At 47.3% G+C, this 16,034-nt stretch overlaps 1 protein-coding gene across 2 annotated transcripts in view; it reads right to left on the bottom strand.

Moving 5' to 3' along the window:
* The window catches only part of LOC135377950 (low-density lipoprotein receptor class A domain-containing protein 4-like), a 147,442-nt gene that overhangs the window by 79,541 nt on the left and 51,867 nt on the right, over positions 1-16,034 (bottom strand). For both annotated transcript variants that reach the window (XM_064610733.1, XM_064610734.1), the window contains one exon: positions 6,919-7,254. In XM_064610733.1, the coding sequence (XP_064466803.1) occupies positions 6,919-7,254 (336 nt within the window). The remainder of the gene's footprint in view (positions 1-6,918; positions 7,255-16,034) is intronic.

Genomic DNA, 16,034 nt, shown 5'->3' with positions numbered 1-16,034 from the left:
GTTATGCGGCGAAGCCCTGTTTTACGAGTGCGATATAGCAGAATGCGAGACAATTTCGATAGGGAGAAAGGGCGAGAGTCCAGTTGACGAAGAGACTCGGAGAGTGTGGTTCGGGAAGGTTCGTAGTGAGGGCAATGAAGAAGAATGTGCCCAGCAACGCTCTGCGCTCAAAGCTCTTCTGAAATTTCTGGACACCATCGGACTTCGATCCTTATTGTGAAGGGGCTCGTTATTTTATTCCCCCCATTCCATCCAGCAATGGGGTAGAGTATCGCCTGTGGCGATGAAACTCCCCACTCTCCATGGTCGAAAATAAAGTTGTTGTTGTTGTTGCGAGACAATTCTCGTTGAAAGCAATTATGTATGCATATATATACATATTTAAATCGTGATACGAGCACGTGCGCTAAAATATCTATCGCCGAATTTCGTTATGCAAATGAGCCCAAACTGAATCCGCGCGGATCAGGAGCGCAGAGAGGACAGCGCTCATTCCACGTCAGAGGGTCACGTAGGGCCACGTGCTTTCGAGCGATGGAGCTGATTGGAGTAGGTGCTGACCTGCTGACCAGATCAACCGCTTTGCGGCCCACATAAACCTCCGACGGAGAAGGTCATGCGCTCCTGAGCCGCGCGGTGCCAGTTTCGGCTCATTTGGATAGCAAAATTCGGTTATTGATATGTTTCAATGTAAGTGCTCGTTTCAGGATTTCTTAGAAACTGGAATGACTTTCAACGAGGATTTTCTCCCTTTCTGCTACCTCACATTTGCTACCTCACAACCTTGAGCGACCCTTGTATTACGATTATTATTGAGATTCCATGTCTAGTTTCAGAATCAATCAGATTGTGCGGAAACGCCCCTCTAACAGTCACCACTTCGACGTGACTAAGGAAGCCAAACTCTCAGTCTCTCGTCATTTCAAACAACCCAGTCACTCAATGATCGGTGCCACAATTTTTATTGCCCGCTCCAGCTTCAATTCAGATTGATGCCGAAAACAACACGAACAGTATCTAAAAGGGGTTGTGACACTTTGATATGTGTGGTTCATTATACAGGGTAGCTACCTATAAAAGCTTAACCATGCCACGGCACGTCGTAGTCAACCAGTTACTCAATGCAAGTGGAAAATTCCCGTGTCCGCGTGGAACTCTAATTGGTACGTTTCATCGCGGTAAATTTTATTTGCGTGATTTATCCCCTTCTATTTTGGACGACGGCCCTTGTAAGTTCCAAAATTAACTCCGCAAAGACGGCGTTGTTGAGAAAAACCCAGTTTACTCACTTCAGGAAAAAGAAAAAAAAAAACACGCTCCAACATAACTAATAAAGCACAGCACGGAGCAGAACACACACAGTTAAAAGGAAAATGTTACAAAACGTTAAAGGGACTACCGCATTCGTCGCGGTCTATTCCGAAACTACAGTACCACTTTTCTCCTCGTTCATCACCGATAATGACGTCGAACATCCGACGCGAACTAGTGGAGTTGTTTGTATGCAATTTGATGTAACGCATGGCAACAGCAGACGACGGATGTTCAGGGCATTCCGGAATTCCATCTCTGGAAACGTCACTTGGACAAGGCCAATCAGTGAGCGCCCTTTGGCGCGGACAAGGCCAATCAGGGAGCGGCAGAGAGACCTTGGCGTCCGACCACCGAGCGGGAGTGATGGCTGGCGTCTGTAGGTCGCGGATAAGTCTGAGGTAGGCTCGTGGAATGCTGTTTCTGGTTAGCGTCGTACGTGTTTGTACAGCCAAGAGCGTAACATCGTGTTCCATTCCAGGGAACATGGTCACGTCAGTCAGCACTCACACTGGTAAGCGAAAGCCGGCGTATTTACGGAGGTCTTTTCACTTACTATACAGGGTGTCTTTTTTTTTTTTCGATACAGATTTTTCATTAAAAAAAAACAAAAAAACAAAGGGCTATAGACATCATGTTTTCACTTCTATCATCTCTGGGCCGGCGGACGTTCTTGGCCATCTGCTGCTCAACCGTTAAACGACTAATTACCTAAAAATCGTTAATTAACTTTTTAATTATAAAAGCTACGAAGTTGTCCCAATGAGAACATCTGTTCCCTTCGGTCACCTCATACCGTAGCCGTTTTTAGAACAAAAATTCGTTAGTTAGATCGTCCGCAAAAAAATCGTGAAGGAACACAATTTTTTTCTTTATTTTGTTCATGGCACATCTCCAGAGACGCGTATTCCCGTCACTCCCAATGTGAGCGTGTGAAGGAGCACAGTGCCTCCTCATGCGTCGAAGATGAGCTTTAACTTGCGGGAACAAAAGAAAAACAAATGTATCGGGTAACGCTATCGGAACTGCCCTTATCTTGGGTTGCATTTTCTGTTTTCTTTTAATCTTTTTCCAGGACGCAAGAGGCGATAGTGTGCTCTTTCACCCTCTCACATTGGGGGTGAAGGAAAGACGCAGAACACCGCAACAAAATAAAGTAAAAACGGTGTTCCTTCAAGCGTCAACGGTGTTCCTTCACGAATTTTTTGTGGACGATCTATCGAACGGATTTTTGTACTGAAAACGGTTACGGTATCAGGTGGCCAAAGGGAACAGATGTTCTCACTGGGACAACTTCGTAGTTTTTATAATTAAAAAGTTAATTAACGATTTTTAGATAATTAGTCATTCGACGGTTGAGCAACAGATGGCCAAGAACGTCCGCCGACCCAGAGATGATAGAAGTGAAAACAGGATGTCTATAGCCCTCAGTTTTTTAATGAAAAATCTGTATCGAAAAAAAAAAAAGACACCCTGTATTGAGGTGTGAACGCAAAGCAGACGACCTCAGAGACAATCACCAGCGCTGCGCTCCCATTCGTGTGCAGGGCTTACGTCATTCTGGCTTAGCTGCAGACGGAGTGCGAATCTTTAAAACTCGTTTATTTAATAAGTAAGCTGTATGAGGAAGAGAAACTTCGCAAGTAGACTGTGAAACCATGCCGAACATTACGGTATCGGTCTCATACACACCTTTCTGGATGCGATAGTCCCTTTAACTAATCAGTTATTCAGTCTACCGAGTCATCACCAACATCATTCTGGTATTCAGATGTGAAGTGGAATTGAAGTCAGAACGAACTCATGAGAGCAGGCACATTTACGATCTACCGCGAAGACCGCGAAGACCCCAGGATGCTGGGCGGCCGGGGCCAGCAGAAGCCCTTCGCAGAAGCCGGCCTTGTGGCGCCAGCTGGTGGAGCGCCTGCCAAGTAGTCGTCTGCTCTTTCAACATGGCTTCCATCTTCATTGTTTTTCCACAGGGATTTGGAAGTTCTTGGTTGCAACATCGGATTGCGTTGTTGAATCGGTTTGAAATTTATCACAATGAAACGTACCAATTAGAGTTCTATGCGGACATAGGAATTTTCCACATGCATTGAGTAATTGGTGAGTACGGCGCGCCGGTATCGGTAAACCTTTATAGGTAGCTACCCTGTACATCATGCACGCAGTGGCGTCATTAGGGGGGGTGCGGGGGGTGCGGTCCGCACCGGGTGAAGCGACAGAAGGGGTGGCGCGCCGCACCAATACTGTCGCCACGATGACGCCAAAAACAACATGAGGAGCCTTCTGTGAGGTACTTTTTTTTTTCTGAGTGTGGTGTAATATGTTTACTTACCGTGAATCGCTTGGTACGGAAAAGCATCCGTTAATGGGGGCATGGGGTGGGGTGGGGGGTGACGCAAAGAGCTCCCGCACCAAGTGACGCGTATCCTAGCGACGCCACTGCGTGCACGCATTGTATTGCATGCTTGGGCATATTGAATAAATAATAATTCGTTTTCTACGTGTCATACTTGGCGAGACAGAAACCTTCGAACACACGTACGCGTCGAGCTATGATATCAGAGAAGCAAGGGCTACGGCTATTCCCATTGGTTCTCGTAAGCACGTGACCTCTCCTGAGCTGCCTCGCTGGGACGCCTGCAGTAATGGCAGAGCCGGATGAGTTTCGGTATTCGCGATGCCAATTTTCTACGCGTCTATTACTCTTCTTTGCTGTAAATATTGGAATGCAGGTTCACATCGACGCAAATAAAAATCTTTTACATGGCATAACATGGGCGCACGGCATATAACATGCCTTACACGGCATAACATAACATAACGGCGTGACACGGCATAACATGGGACAAACTGTCGCAACCCCTTTAATCTACAAAGCTCGTTTAATCGTCAAGGAAGACCCAGCCTACAAGGTTACGAAATTTGGCCGCTTGGATCGTACTCGTATATACACTACCACCCCTTTTACCATTTCTTCTGTTCAGATTTGCCATCGGTTTCCCCTTCACCGTGACACGGAATCCTCCCGGTAGGACACCTCAGCGCCCAAGCAGGATGACGTCATCCTGATTGTGACCAAAGCAGATTCTGGGAGCTTTATAAGTGCTCTTCAACATGTATTTAAATGGTACTGTCCAAACGTGCAGGTATGCCAGGTATGCTAATTATTAGGGATGGGGCAACCGAATCGTCGAATCTTAGGCAGGGATTCGAGATTCGGGAATCCGAATCCCAGTGCCCAAAACGGCGAATCGGATCTTTCGAATCTACCAACTATGTTTGTTTGTTTCTTTTTAAAATTGGCGCCTCCAGAGTCCGCCGAAAGCCTGATTTGCTTGGGGTGACCCGGGGCGCGCCAAAATCACAGCATAAAGCTCCGACATTACAAGTTTAAAAGTGACATGGTTTTGCTTTTGACTGTTTCTTAGTTTTATGGAAAGAATTCACACTCGAGAGTTTATGTGTTTCCTGTAGTCGATGAACCCTGAAAGTGAACTATTATTTAATTTCTTTTTAATTAAATACAGATATCAAATTCTGCTTCGAAACACTTTTCAGTACAAGTGCTTTTTTTTTTCCTGGCTTCTTAAACTCTCTTTTAAGAAAGGATTCCAAAGATTCGAGATTCGTAAGATTCGTGGATTCGTCCCATCTCTAGTATGACCTGTCACTCTAGTATAATTAGTAATTATATTTGCAGATGACACCACTCTGCTATTCTGTGGTTCCAGTGCTCACTGTCTTGTGACTATGGCAAACGAGGACGTGAACAGCCTACACGAATAAAAAAAAGAATAAAAGGATTATCTCTGAACAAACAAAGAAATGAAATAAATGGATCTCTTTAATCATTACATTGAAGACAGGGGACGACACCACTGTATTTGTTAGCAGTCAAAGGTTACTTGGAGATGATTTTCAGAACAATATTATCTAGGATAACCACAGCATCAAATATATAAAAGGCAAAGTATCTAAAGCTGCGAGTACCCTCAGCAGAAATCGTTACGCTTTGCCTGCGTTACTAAAAATCATGCTTTGTTTCATTGGTATTTGAATTACTGCGCTTTATCTGGGGCACTACGACAGCTAGAAACCTGCATTCCATATTACTGATGAAAAAAAAGCAGTAGGAGTACAGCCAAGTATCACCTCATCAGTGACAGTATGGGATGCTCATTGTTATGTTGTTTTACATGACACAGAATGCGTCGAGAAAAAAAAAACAACAAAAAAACATTCAAGTCCCAGCCTTGCAGCACACGAAACGAACGTGCAAACGTTGATGAAGGTTTTCTCAATCATGAAAAATGGGCGGGACGATTGCCCTATTGAGAAACCTCTGGTGATGGACATTCGCCTGGAAGTCAATTACCCGTATTTTCACGCGTATTAGCCGCGGCTTATGCGCGATTTATTGTTTTCGCGGACGCTCTGCGGCTTATCCGTGGGTGCGGCTTATCTGGTCACTATTTTTCCCTGGTACCTTCCCCATACCCCGGGTTAAACGAAAGGGCCGACAGTTCCTCATGTTTTTCGGAACAGGACCGCCCTGCCAGTGCACGAACAATACCGAACATGGGCGGGTCCACTCCACATTCGAGTGGACTAACCCGTCAATCCACGAAAAACACGCAACAAGGGCACAATCCGATCTTAGTGGTAGAACACTAGAACTGACCTCCTTTGTTATACTTCATGCCAACACCGGAATGTGGACAGGGTTTATGGCCTTCCCCGCGGTCTCCTTTGTCGGCAGACGCACAGGAAGGGTTCATACACCTGTCATCGGGATAAAACGTGGTCAGCTAAGCGTCAGTTCTCATTTGACGAGAGCAGCAGCATTCGTGGACACGGGCACGGCAGTTAGAGGTGGGGCATGGCTCCAACGCTGAGGCACAGCCACGACAGCGGCTTCAAACTAAAAGTCGTCAGGGCAGAACGGGGCAGCTGGCAGGGAGTACGACGCTCACGAGCGTTGAGCGTCTCTGTTGATTTTGTATGTGCATCATTGGTTTAGCACACAAAGCAGTCGCGTCGTATTACCCGCGGCTTATCTGCGAGTGCGGCTTATCTGCAAAAACATTTTCAAAATGTATCTAAGAACGAGTCCTGCGGCTTATCTGCGGTGCGGCTAATACGCGTGAAAATACGGTAAAAGAACGTGATGACCCAGCTCTGCATGAAAATACTTGATGCGGATCCAGATGAAGTAAAAGTGGAGGAGTGACTTAAGCGGTGAAGACATACGCGGACGAAAAATAACCCCGGGGAGAGGAAACACACAGACAACCACCCTCTGTCTCGAGGTTGCTTTTCGTCACGTTTCACCAGTTAGCCTGCACTTTGAGGAGTCTTATCCACACACGCGGAAGTCAGGAAGGCACCAATGCAACACATCAACGTCGAAGCTGCAGAAAGAAGGTACTGCACCTGAGTACTGCATTATGCATTGCTAAGGGAAAGCACGGATACGTACATTCGCGAATCAACTCGGCCGATCTTATGAAGCGGGATCCTTGCCGGAACCAGGCAGAGTGAGAGGAAGCATTCAGATGATGGCCATGAACAAGAAGAAGAAAGTAAAGGTGTACTCACCAATTACCGCAGGGACAAAGCTGAAATCTGCGGCGAAGGCAGCGTCCGGACCCCCCGGTAGGAACTCAATGCGTAAGCGGGGCCCGTGAAACACCAGCACTTGTGGTAGCTGGACACCTGTACTGACAGAGTCTGTAGCACACAAGGCCGTGGTGGTCGGTCCGTCCACCAGACGTAGCTCAGAGGGACCCTGCAGCTTCGACAATGCCACGCGAACTGCGAGGCGCACCGAAGGTGCAGCGATCAAGAAGGCGCACACGCCAGTGTCACTCTCGGATGCTCTCCACTCCAGGTGTGCAGGCCCTGCCCGCAGGGTCGCGTTGCAAGGCGAAGACGCTGCGCAAACAAGGCACAAAACTTGAAAGTCAATTAAAAGCCACAAAAACACTGGAGGAAGCTGCTTTAGATAAGCACATACGTCAGCTCAACCACCACCACCATCATCATCATCATCATTCATCATCTTCTCCCCCTCAAGCAATGGGATAGGGTGCCGCCTCAGCGGCGAAACATCCCACTACATCGTCATTACTTATTTGTTGTTGTTGTTGTTGTCAACCACGCACACACTAACGTTCGAAAATGGACTAATGTCTGAGGAATGGACGATAATTAAACTGCTTCTCAAGTTTCTTTTTGGGCTCCTCTATACTAACGTTCGGTCAAACTGTGCAGGGGCCCTATTCTCGTCAAAGTTATCGACCTCGATTGCTTTGTGTCTCGCCTGTCATTGGTCGTTTCGTGAAGAACAGAGGTGAATGTCACGCGCCCTCAACCAGTAGCCGAGTACCTGATCCTGCACTCGTCACGCTTTATCAACTTTATCACGAAGATGGCAGGATCAAGAGCTCGAGTATTGGTTGAGGACGCATGACATTCATTCCTGCTCTTCACTCCTTCACGAGACGACCAATGACAGGCGAGGCACAAAGTAATCGAGGTCGATTAGTTTGACGAGAATATGGCCCCATGACAGCAAACAGAATAACGCATGAATGAAATAACGCGGTTATATGAGCGTTCGTGGTGCGCGATGGACTAATCTCACAGTCCATATAGAGAACCCTCGGTTGGACAGAGATCCGGAGTGTGCAAATAATCTGCAGCATTATAATAGCGACTGTTCCGAAATATTGTTTTTCAACGTCCGTGCATACGTCCACACTTGCCGCAAAACAGAGGGTCGACAATTACATTTTCAGTCTGGCCATTTTAGAGGTAGCTGGTGCCAACAAGTGGCGCGCACGCCTGCGTAGTTATCTCAAGCGCCATTCACGTGCCTTGCATTGGGACGAATGGACCAGAGAAGATCCGAGTTAAAAAGGGCTAGGTTGACTTCTAGCGGACGTTGAGTATGGCTCGCGACATCTTTTGGACGTGGTTACGCACGAGACGATGACTCAACCTACACACGCGGGTCATTGACCGGGTGTTGCAGGGACAGCCAGCAAACCAACTGTGACCAGGGCGTCGGCAACGTCTTATCGCGCACCTGCCTCGTAATTTGCATTCTAGCTGGGCCCTCAACAGTTTGCTGGTCGCGCAGGCGAGACGTAGGGTGTGCTTACATTGGCCCTGCTGATCTGCATACTCCACTGCTTACGTGTGCCACAGACACGCGCTTGGAACGGAGTCACCTTCTGATCTGCCCGATTTACGATGTAATTTACAAGAAGCGGCGAACAAAGTGTATCACAGCCTTCGATCTTTTCTTTCTTCTTCTTCTTATTTTTTTTTTTTAGTACAAAGATGTGCAGGTAATTAGTTTTGTAAGCGATTCAAGGTTTCGTTGAATTAACAGCTGTTATGCCTCTGATATAAAACGTTCCAAGCAAAAATTTCCTGCGATGAAACATTAAAACCGGGAAGAACGACCTCAGCTGCTGCACCCTGAAGCTCGTTAGTCAAGTATGTTAGTTTTCGTTCCGAAAGACAGCTTGCGTGTGCATTGAGACATCGTGTTCTTCGGCTAGGTAACAACGTAAGACGCAGACACTCCACCTAAGAAAACTACACGAGACGACTAGCTTACTTTCATTTGAGTTTGAGCTCTAAGCGCAAAGGTGACCTTGGGCCTTCATTTTTATAGTTAATCTCGCGCAGATGCATATTCTCCTGCATGTTCTCGCTTAAAGCTGCTTCGATGCGACATGAATATGCATTGCTTTCGAAATGCCAGTAGAAATAATTGAAAGTTCGTTCGAAACGTTACAGTTAAGAACTTTTGAATGCGCATTCCTTGCCCCTGCAGATCCTATTTCTCACTGTTCTTACGGTGGGAATTATACATGTCCGTAGCATTTCGTACAGAGCAATTCATGTACGTATATACATCTTCACTGACTAACAATGTTTGTTTATCGACAGACCACAAAGTAAAGTAGTATCCACTAAGAAAGCAATGCACTGAATCAAAGAATGCACATCAGGTGATGTCTTTTTGCTTCTTCTTCTGATTGAAACGAAGAAACATGTACATTGGAAACGACGAGCAGAGGCGCGCGAGACGGAAGGGCAGAGCCGTAGCGATGGGGAAGGGGGGGGGGGGGGGGGGGGCGCCCTCGCCAGAGAGCGCGCAGAACGGCAGGCCCTGGCAGGGTGTTTGTACAGTATAAAGCGGGAATGAAGAGAATTTGAATTTACAATCTCTGCAGTGCAGTTTTCTTTCTTTTTTTATAGCGTTTCTGACGGCACTGAGAAAGGGGGGCGGGGGGCGCTTCACGTTTACCCTGCCCCGGGCGCAAACCGGGTGGAAACGATGATCTGATACATATGAGCTTGCCTCCTTCTGCAGAGCCGTCGCGAGGCGAGCTCATATGTATCAGATCATCGTTTCCAATGTACCAGAGAACATTAGCAATTAACACCCTACACTCTAAAAACAGAACTTCACCGCATAGTACGCTGTGCGCAAAGCATTGCCACGAATGGTAGGGTTATCGCTTGTGACTTGAAGACAGATGGGGGCGTACGCCATTTTGTGGCAATTTTCATATATACAAATTGCCACAAAAAGGCGTACGCCCCTCTCTCTCTCTCTTCAAATCAGAAGCGATAACCCTATCATTCGTGGCAATGGTTGGCGCACAGCGTGCAATGCGGTGAAGTTCTGTTAGAGTGTATGCTCTTGAAACAGAAGGTCACCACATAGTACGCTCCAAGTCAACCACCATCCCGAATGACATCGTTCGGCCTCCTGATTGGTTAAAAACGGGAGATGAACGCCTTTAGTGACACTTCTGCAGTTATGTTAATTGTCACAAAAAGGCGTACGCCCCACAATTAACATTTCTACATACGTGTAACAAAAAGGCGTACGCCTCCCGCTTTCAGCAAATCAGGGGAGAGAACAATGTCATTCGGGATGATGGTTGGCTAGGAGCGTGCTATGTGGTGAAGTTCATTTTTAAGAGTGTATCTTGCATTTGATAGAGAGGAGCATGGTGTGATCTTGAATTATGTAAGCCGTAACACGAACCTACGAGTACACTCTAAAAACGGAACTTAACCGCATAGCACGCTGTGCGCCAACTATTGCCACGAATGATAGGGTATCGCTTCTGATTCGAAGGGAGAGGGGGCGTACGCCTTTATGTGGCTATTTAGATATATGATAATTGCCACGAATAGGCGTACGCCCTCTCTACTTTCGAACCAGAAGCGCTAACCATATCATTCGTGCCAATGGCTGGCGCACAGCGTGGTATGTGGTGATGTTCTATTTTAAGAGTGTACGCCAGATGCACGACACGACATTATGCAATGGGTATTGAAACAGGGCAAATCGTCGATTGGTACGTGCCTTGCCGATGTCTCCGTTACCAGAATAGCGAGTCTCTTTCGTGTAACGAGAGCTACGGTATCCAGCATCATGTCGGCATACCACAAAGAGGGACTATCCACACCGAATAGGAGTAACTGCATTTGCAAGATCTTCAGGGATGTTCGGATAGTGACACGGACTATACTCACAAGTAGTACAACCACATCTGCCCAACTCACTGCAGAACCGAATATAATCTTCTATACTCGTTTTGTTCACACAAAAAAAAACTGTTTCTGGCGAGCTACACAGGATGAGTATTTAGGCTTCCATTGCCAATCTCATGGTCACCAGTGCGAAAGCCAAGCTTCTTCTTCAATGGTGCAAGAAGCACAAATATTGTACCTTGGATGACGTTACACGTGTAATGTTGCCTGGTCAGTCCACCTTCCGTGTTTTTCCCACATCTGGGAGAGTATACAAGTGGAGAAGCCTCTTACAGGCTTACGAGCCGGACCGTCTCGTTCCCAGAGTGAAATACGGAGATGGGTCAGTGATGGTTTCGGCCGCGATGTCCTGGTATTATCTGGGCCCGCTGATTCTCCTCGGTGGACACATCACTGCCAATGTACTATTGAGCCATTCTGGAGGATCACGTGCGCCCAGTGGTTCGAACATTCTATCCAGAAGGTGGTGGTTTGGGAAAATATCAATTTGAAGGTTGGATATGTATTCGCCACCTAGGACATACATATAGCAGTGTCCGGAGCAAAACTTTGAAGCATTGCAGATGATAGCAGCGGTATTGCTATGGGGATATGGATATAAATCATGCGACGGCGAAACAAGCGCTACCTCTGAAGCCGGCTCCTTGGTCAGGCCACGAAGGCGGAGCGATCGATCGGCAAAAACAAGGCCTCCCCCATAGTGAACGGCACATAAGGATGGGAGGAGCGAGACACAAAGAGAAGGAATGCGCCACTAGTGAAGCTGACCACGTGTTCAGAGGAGCACCTCGTGAAGATATGTGAACGTCGGAATGATCTTCCGGAAACTGGAGCACTCCCGTTTTCCATATGTGGAGGAAGTAACGCTTGTAGGGAAACACCCTGTGGAGTAGTATACGTACCAACGCCACCTAGCAACAAAGCCCTGATTAAACGACGTGACGTAGTCATTAAGAGCCCGCCAATGACGACCGTGCTTCCGCGGCCGTGGCTATGGAGACGATCCGACATCAACCGCACGGGCAACACCATGGACACTTTTCTAGCACCGATGAAGCTGTTATTCCGACAAACAGCAGGATGGTCGATGAAGGTGACACCAACGCATTTCAAGAAGGGGAAAAACGGCCACGTGTACAGGCACACACAGCGCTCCTTGCGGCGCAGAGAGATGGGGAGGCAGGGGAATGCGGGTAATAGGCGTGATTATAAGAATTGTCCGAGCTCTCCCCCGCATTTTCGAACAAAGCATAGCTCAATTACCGCTGACATCTTCAGTTCGCATCACGATGCAGTTACGTGTAACAAAATCGACAGGAGCTACTCATGTTCGTCTCACTGGACGGACGGGGCAAGCACTGGAAAATATACTGGAACTATCAGGCTACGTTTTTTTTTCTTCTTTCGTTGGCTATAGACGACAGGGAGCGAGGATAGATGCAATCACCAGACTGTAGCGTGTGTACTGTGGAAGATAACGGGGAGCATATTCCTGCGGCACTGCACATTCTACTGCATTGTACTACAGTTGTCGCATTCGTGAGCATTTTCGGCAATTTGTCATAAACACTTGTTGTATGAGAGACATACATATTCAGCGATATACATATTCCAGGAGTCTAATATCGGCACCCCTAAAACTCTGTCGAAATTTCGGGTGTTTCGTACAACATCGTGTTTCATATAGACCAGGGGGTGCCGAACTCATCCGTGTCCGAAGGCCGCATTGAGCCATGGAGGAACTACACTGTAAGAAAACAAAAAAAAAGAGTAACCTTAGTCCTTTTGGGGACTAACTGCCACAAAAATTAGTCCCCTTAGGCAGTAAATGCATGTGACTATACAGGATGTTTCAAAAAACGTGTCATTTGGACAGTATAAAAAAACGGGGCAACGGAAAAATACGGGATAAAGGGCACTTGTGTGGCAACTAAATTTGCCACCTTGAAAAAATATTTTCATTTGATTTTAATTAAAATAAATTGAATTTCTTTAACTGAACTCCAAAATTTCCCAAGTCAACCTAACGTTTTTTTTTACAGAATTTGAGAGCCCGTAGCGAACTTAGTCAGATCCACCAAGAAATCCGTTCGATATTGCAAATGGAACTGCCCAAAAAAAGTCCCGAAGTTGAGGCTTCAGAGTTTCGGGTATTCAACAGCGCACCAAATCAGTCGGAAAAATGCGCGGAGGGTAGGACATGCTCCTGCCCCTACGAAGCTAGAACAGTTTATCGCCGGACCGGCGTGCAGCACAAGACGCGCAGATAACAAGGCAGGTGACATTCCACCATACGTTGATAAGCGGCAAACAAAAATGATTCCGCCTCTTTTTTCCCGCCCTGTGTTTTTTCGACCTTCTATCTTTCATGGGGGCAGGAGCATGTCCTCCTCTCCACGAATCTTTGCGTCTGATTTGGTGCGCCGTTGAATACCCGAAACTTTGAAGCCTCAATTTCGGGACTTTTTTTGGGCAGTTCCATTTGCAATATCGAGCGGATTTCTTAGTGGATCTCACTAAGTTCGCTACGGGCTCTCTAATTCTGTAAAAAAAAAAAACGTTTGGTTGACTTGGGAAATTTTGGAGTTCAATTAAAGAAATTCAATTTATTTTAATTAAAATCAAATGAAAATATTTTTTCAAGGTGGCAAATTCAGTTGCCACACAAAAGCCGTTTACCCTGTATTTTTCCGTCGCCCCGTTTTTTTATAAAGTCCGAATGACACGTTTTTTGAAACACCCTGTATGAATGTCATAGAGTGGAGACTGCATTTCACGCTGTGTTCTAAGAGTCCCAGGTACATAATTCGTGTGCATGAATGAAAATACTTTGAATTAAACCGTCAACCGTGATACGTCGAGCGATATGAAATCTTTCGAAATGCATAGGGCACAATTTCTCAAGAAACAATCTGTAGCGGCCTGTGGACGACGACGAAGATGGCCACGCGCCTGGAGTTCCACCGGCGCGGCCATGGAGATAGGCCACCGTCATCGCCTCTCCGTGGCATACCATCGTCGCCGGTCGGGGCTCATGTAGAGGAACACCACCTCCTCTACATTTGGTGACCCGAACTATGAACACCATGTTCGGCGTAATTCGGCCCTTTTACCATCCCAAATTTGGCAACCTTCCCGCATGTCCTGCACCGATGGTACGCTGCCGCGCAGCCTGGAAGCCCCTCTGCTACTACCTGTCCGACCGGTACGGTAGATCCGTGGCACGGCGGTACCCTCAAACTCAACTGTCCAGACACGCTACCACGACTCTCATCCGTGCCTTGCATTCAGCATCATCTGCTCATTCCCGAATGACTTCCTGAGCTCGACAAGCGGACTGCTGCATAGCGACCTCGCTCCTACAAAGCACTACCAACCGGTCCACACGCGCATCACAGCTTCATTACCCTTCGCTTCAGCCCGATGTTCACCGCACCCCGGCGCTCCTTCACTGCCGGCCGCGACACCCGAGCTTCGCCCTCACCTGCCGGTCGCGGCAGCCGACGCCACAGCACGCTTCAGCCGGCGTCTCGGCGTCTCTCAACGGCTCCCACAGCCTCACCCTCTCCTGCTCTGGGACTCTCAGAGCTTCGGCTCCCGTGCCGGTAGCGGCACCCCAGGACCTCCACTTCACCAGCGCCTCACTCTTTTCCTCGCTCTTCTCGGGCTACCGGATCTGATTACTCATCAGCTGTGATGCTTCGCCACCGTCTGCCGTGCCGTTATCCTGTTCAACCATGCATGCTAACCACGGTCGCCCTCGCTGCCCTCCTCCAGTGAAGTCGCGGACATCATCTGCTTTATCGCCGCTCCGCGTCTGAGGGGGGGAGTGATGTAGCGGCCTGTGGACAACGACGAAGATGGCCACGCGCCTGGAGCACCTGCCTCAGTTCCACCGGCGCGCCATGGAGATAGGCCATCCGTCATCGCCTGTCCGTGGCATACCACCGTCGCCGGTTGGGGCTCACGTAGAGGAACACCACCTCCTCTACATATCGCTAACTATTACTTCCTCTGTGCGGGTGGAAAATTGCTAACTTAAGTAAGTTATATAGCCTCATTCCATGAAATTCACGAAGAGCACGTATTTACGTAGACTGTTGCATTCAGGAGACCATTTGTGAAGTTCAGTGATTATTTGCAGTCCTGGGGAGTAAATTTCGGGGTTAGGGGACTAAAATGAGGAATAATTGCAATCTAGGAGACTAGAAGCTGCAATTACTCCCCGTTTTACTCCTTTTTTTACTTCTCAGGCTGTTTCTGATATAGATGGCACATTTAAAACGACATAAAACGATATATACACGTACTTGCGTTACTTAGCGTTGCTCAATCACAGGGTCAGCAATCATTTTTATTTGCTGTACCGAGGACACTTGGCGCATCTTTGTTTTAACTATTGTGTCACATCAGGTGAAAGTGGTTGCGCAGTTGCAACCTTAAGGACAGCATTGAGGTGTTCGTTTGTTAGTTGTGAGCGTAACTTGGACTTATTCAGGTTCATCACAGAAAAAACACCTGCTCGCAGACGTATGTTGACGCAGTTGTCTCGCGACGTGAAGTCGCGAACTATTATTAAATTAGACGTATGTTGCACCGAACCAACTTCAGCGGACTTGTAGAACGTTGTCCACAGCTGCGGAAAATGGCGAGCCAAAAAGCTCCGATTCGAGTACCTCAAATGTCCAGAAGAATCTTTGCTCGAATTCACTCGGGTGATCACAAAGCTTGCGACCGAACTGCAGTCTGTTTCTGTTGGCATTGGAGGCACCAATATTACAAATCAGCCATGTAGGGTTTGCTCAGAAAAGTTTGGCAGGAATGTAGTACTAGTAATGTCAATCAAATAAAAATCAGACGCAGGGGCAGGTTCGCCGCCTAACCAACCATAATCTCGAATGACATCGTTCTCTCCCCCTGATTTGTTGAAAACAGGAGGCGTACACATTTTCTGTTACAAGCATGTCCGGCATAATTGTCCCAAAAAAGCGTACGCCTCCTGTTTTCAACAAGTCGATGTCATTCGGAATGATGGTTGACTACACTCTTAAAAATGAACTTCACCGCATAGCACGCTCTTAGCCAACCATAATCTCGAATGATATCGTTATCTGCCCTGATTTGAT

Source organism: Ornithodoros turicata, chromosome 1, assembly GCF_037126465.1.
Source record: "Ornithodoros turicata isolate Travis chromosome 1, ASM3712646v1, whole genome shotgun sequence".
Lineage (NCBI taxonomy): Eukaryota > Metazoa > Arthropoda > Arachnida > Ixodida > Argasidae > Ornithodoros > Ornithodoros turicata.
Note: the sequence above shows the minus strand (reverse complement) of the source record. Positions and strands in the feature narration are given on the sequence as shown.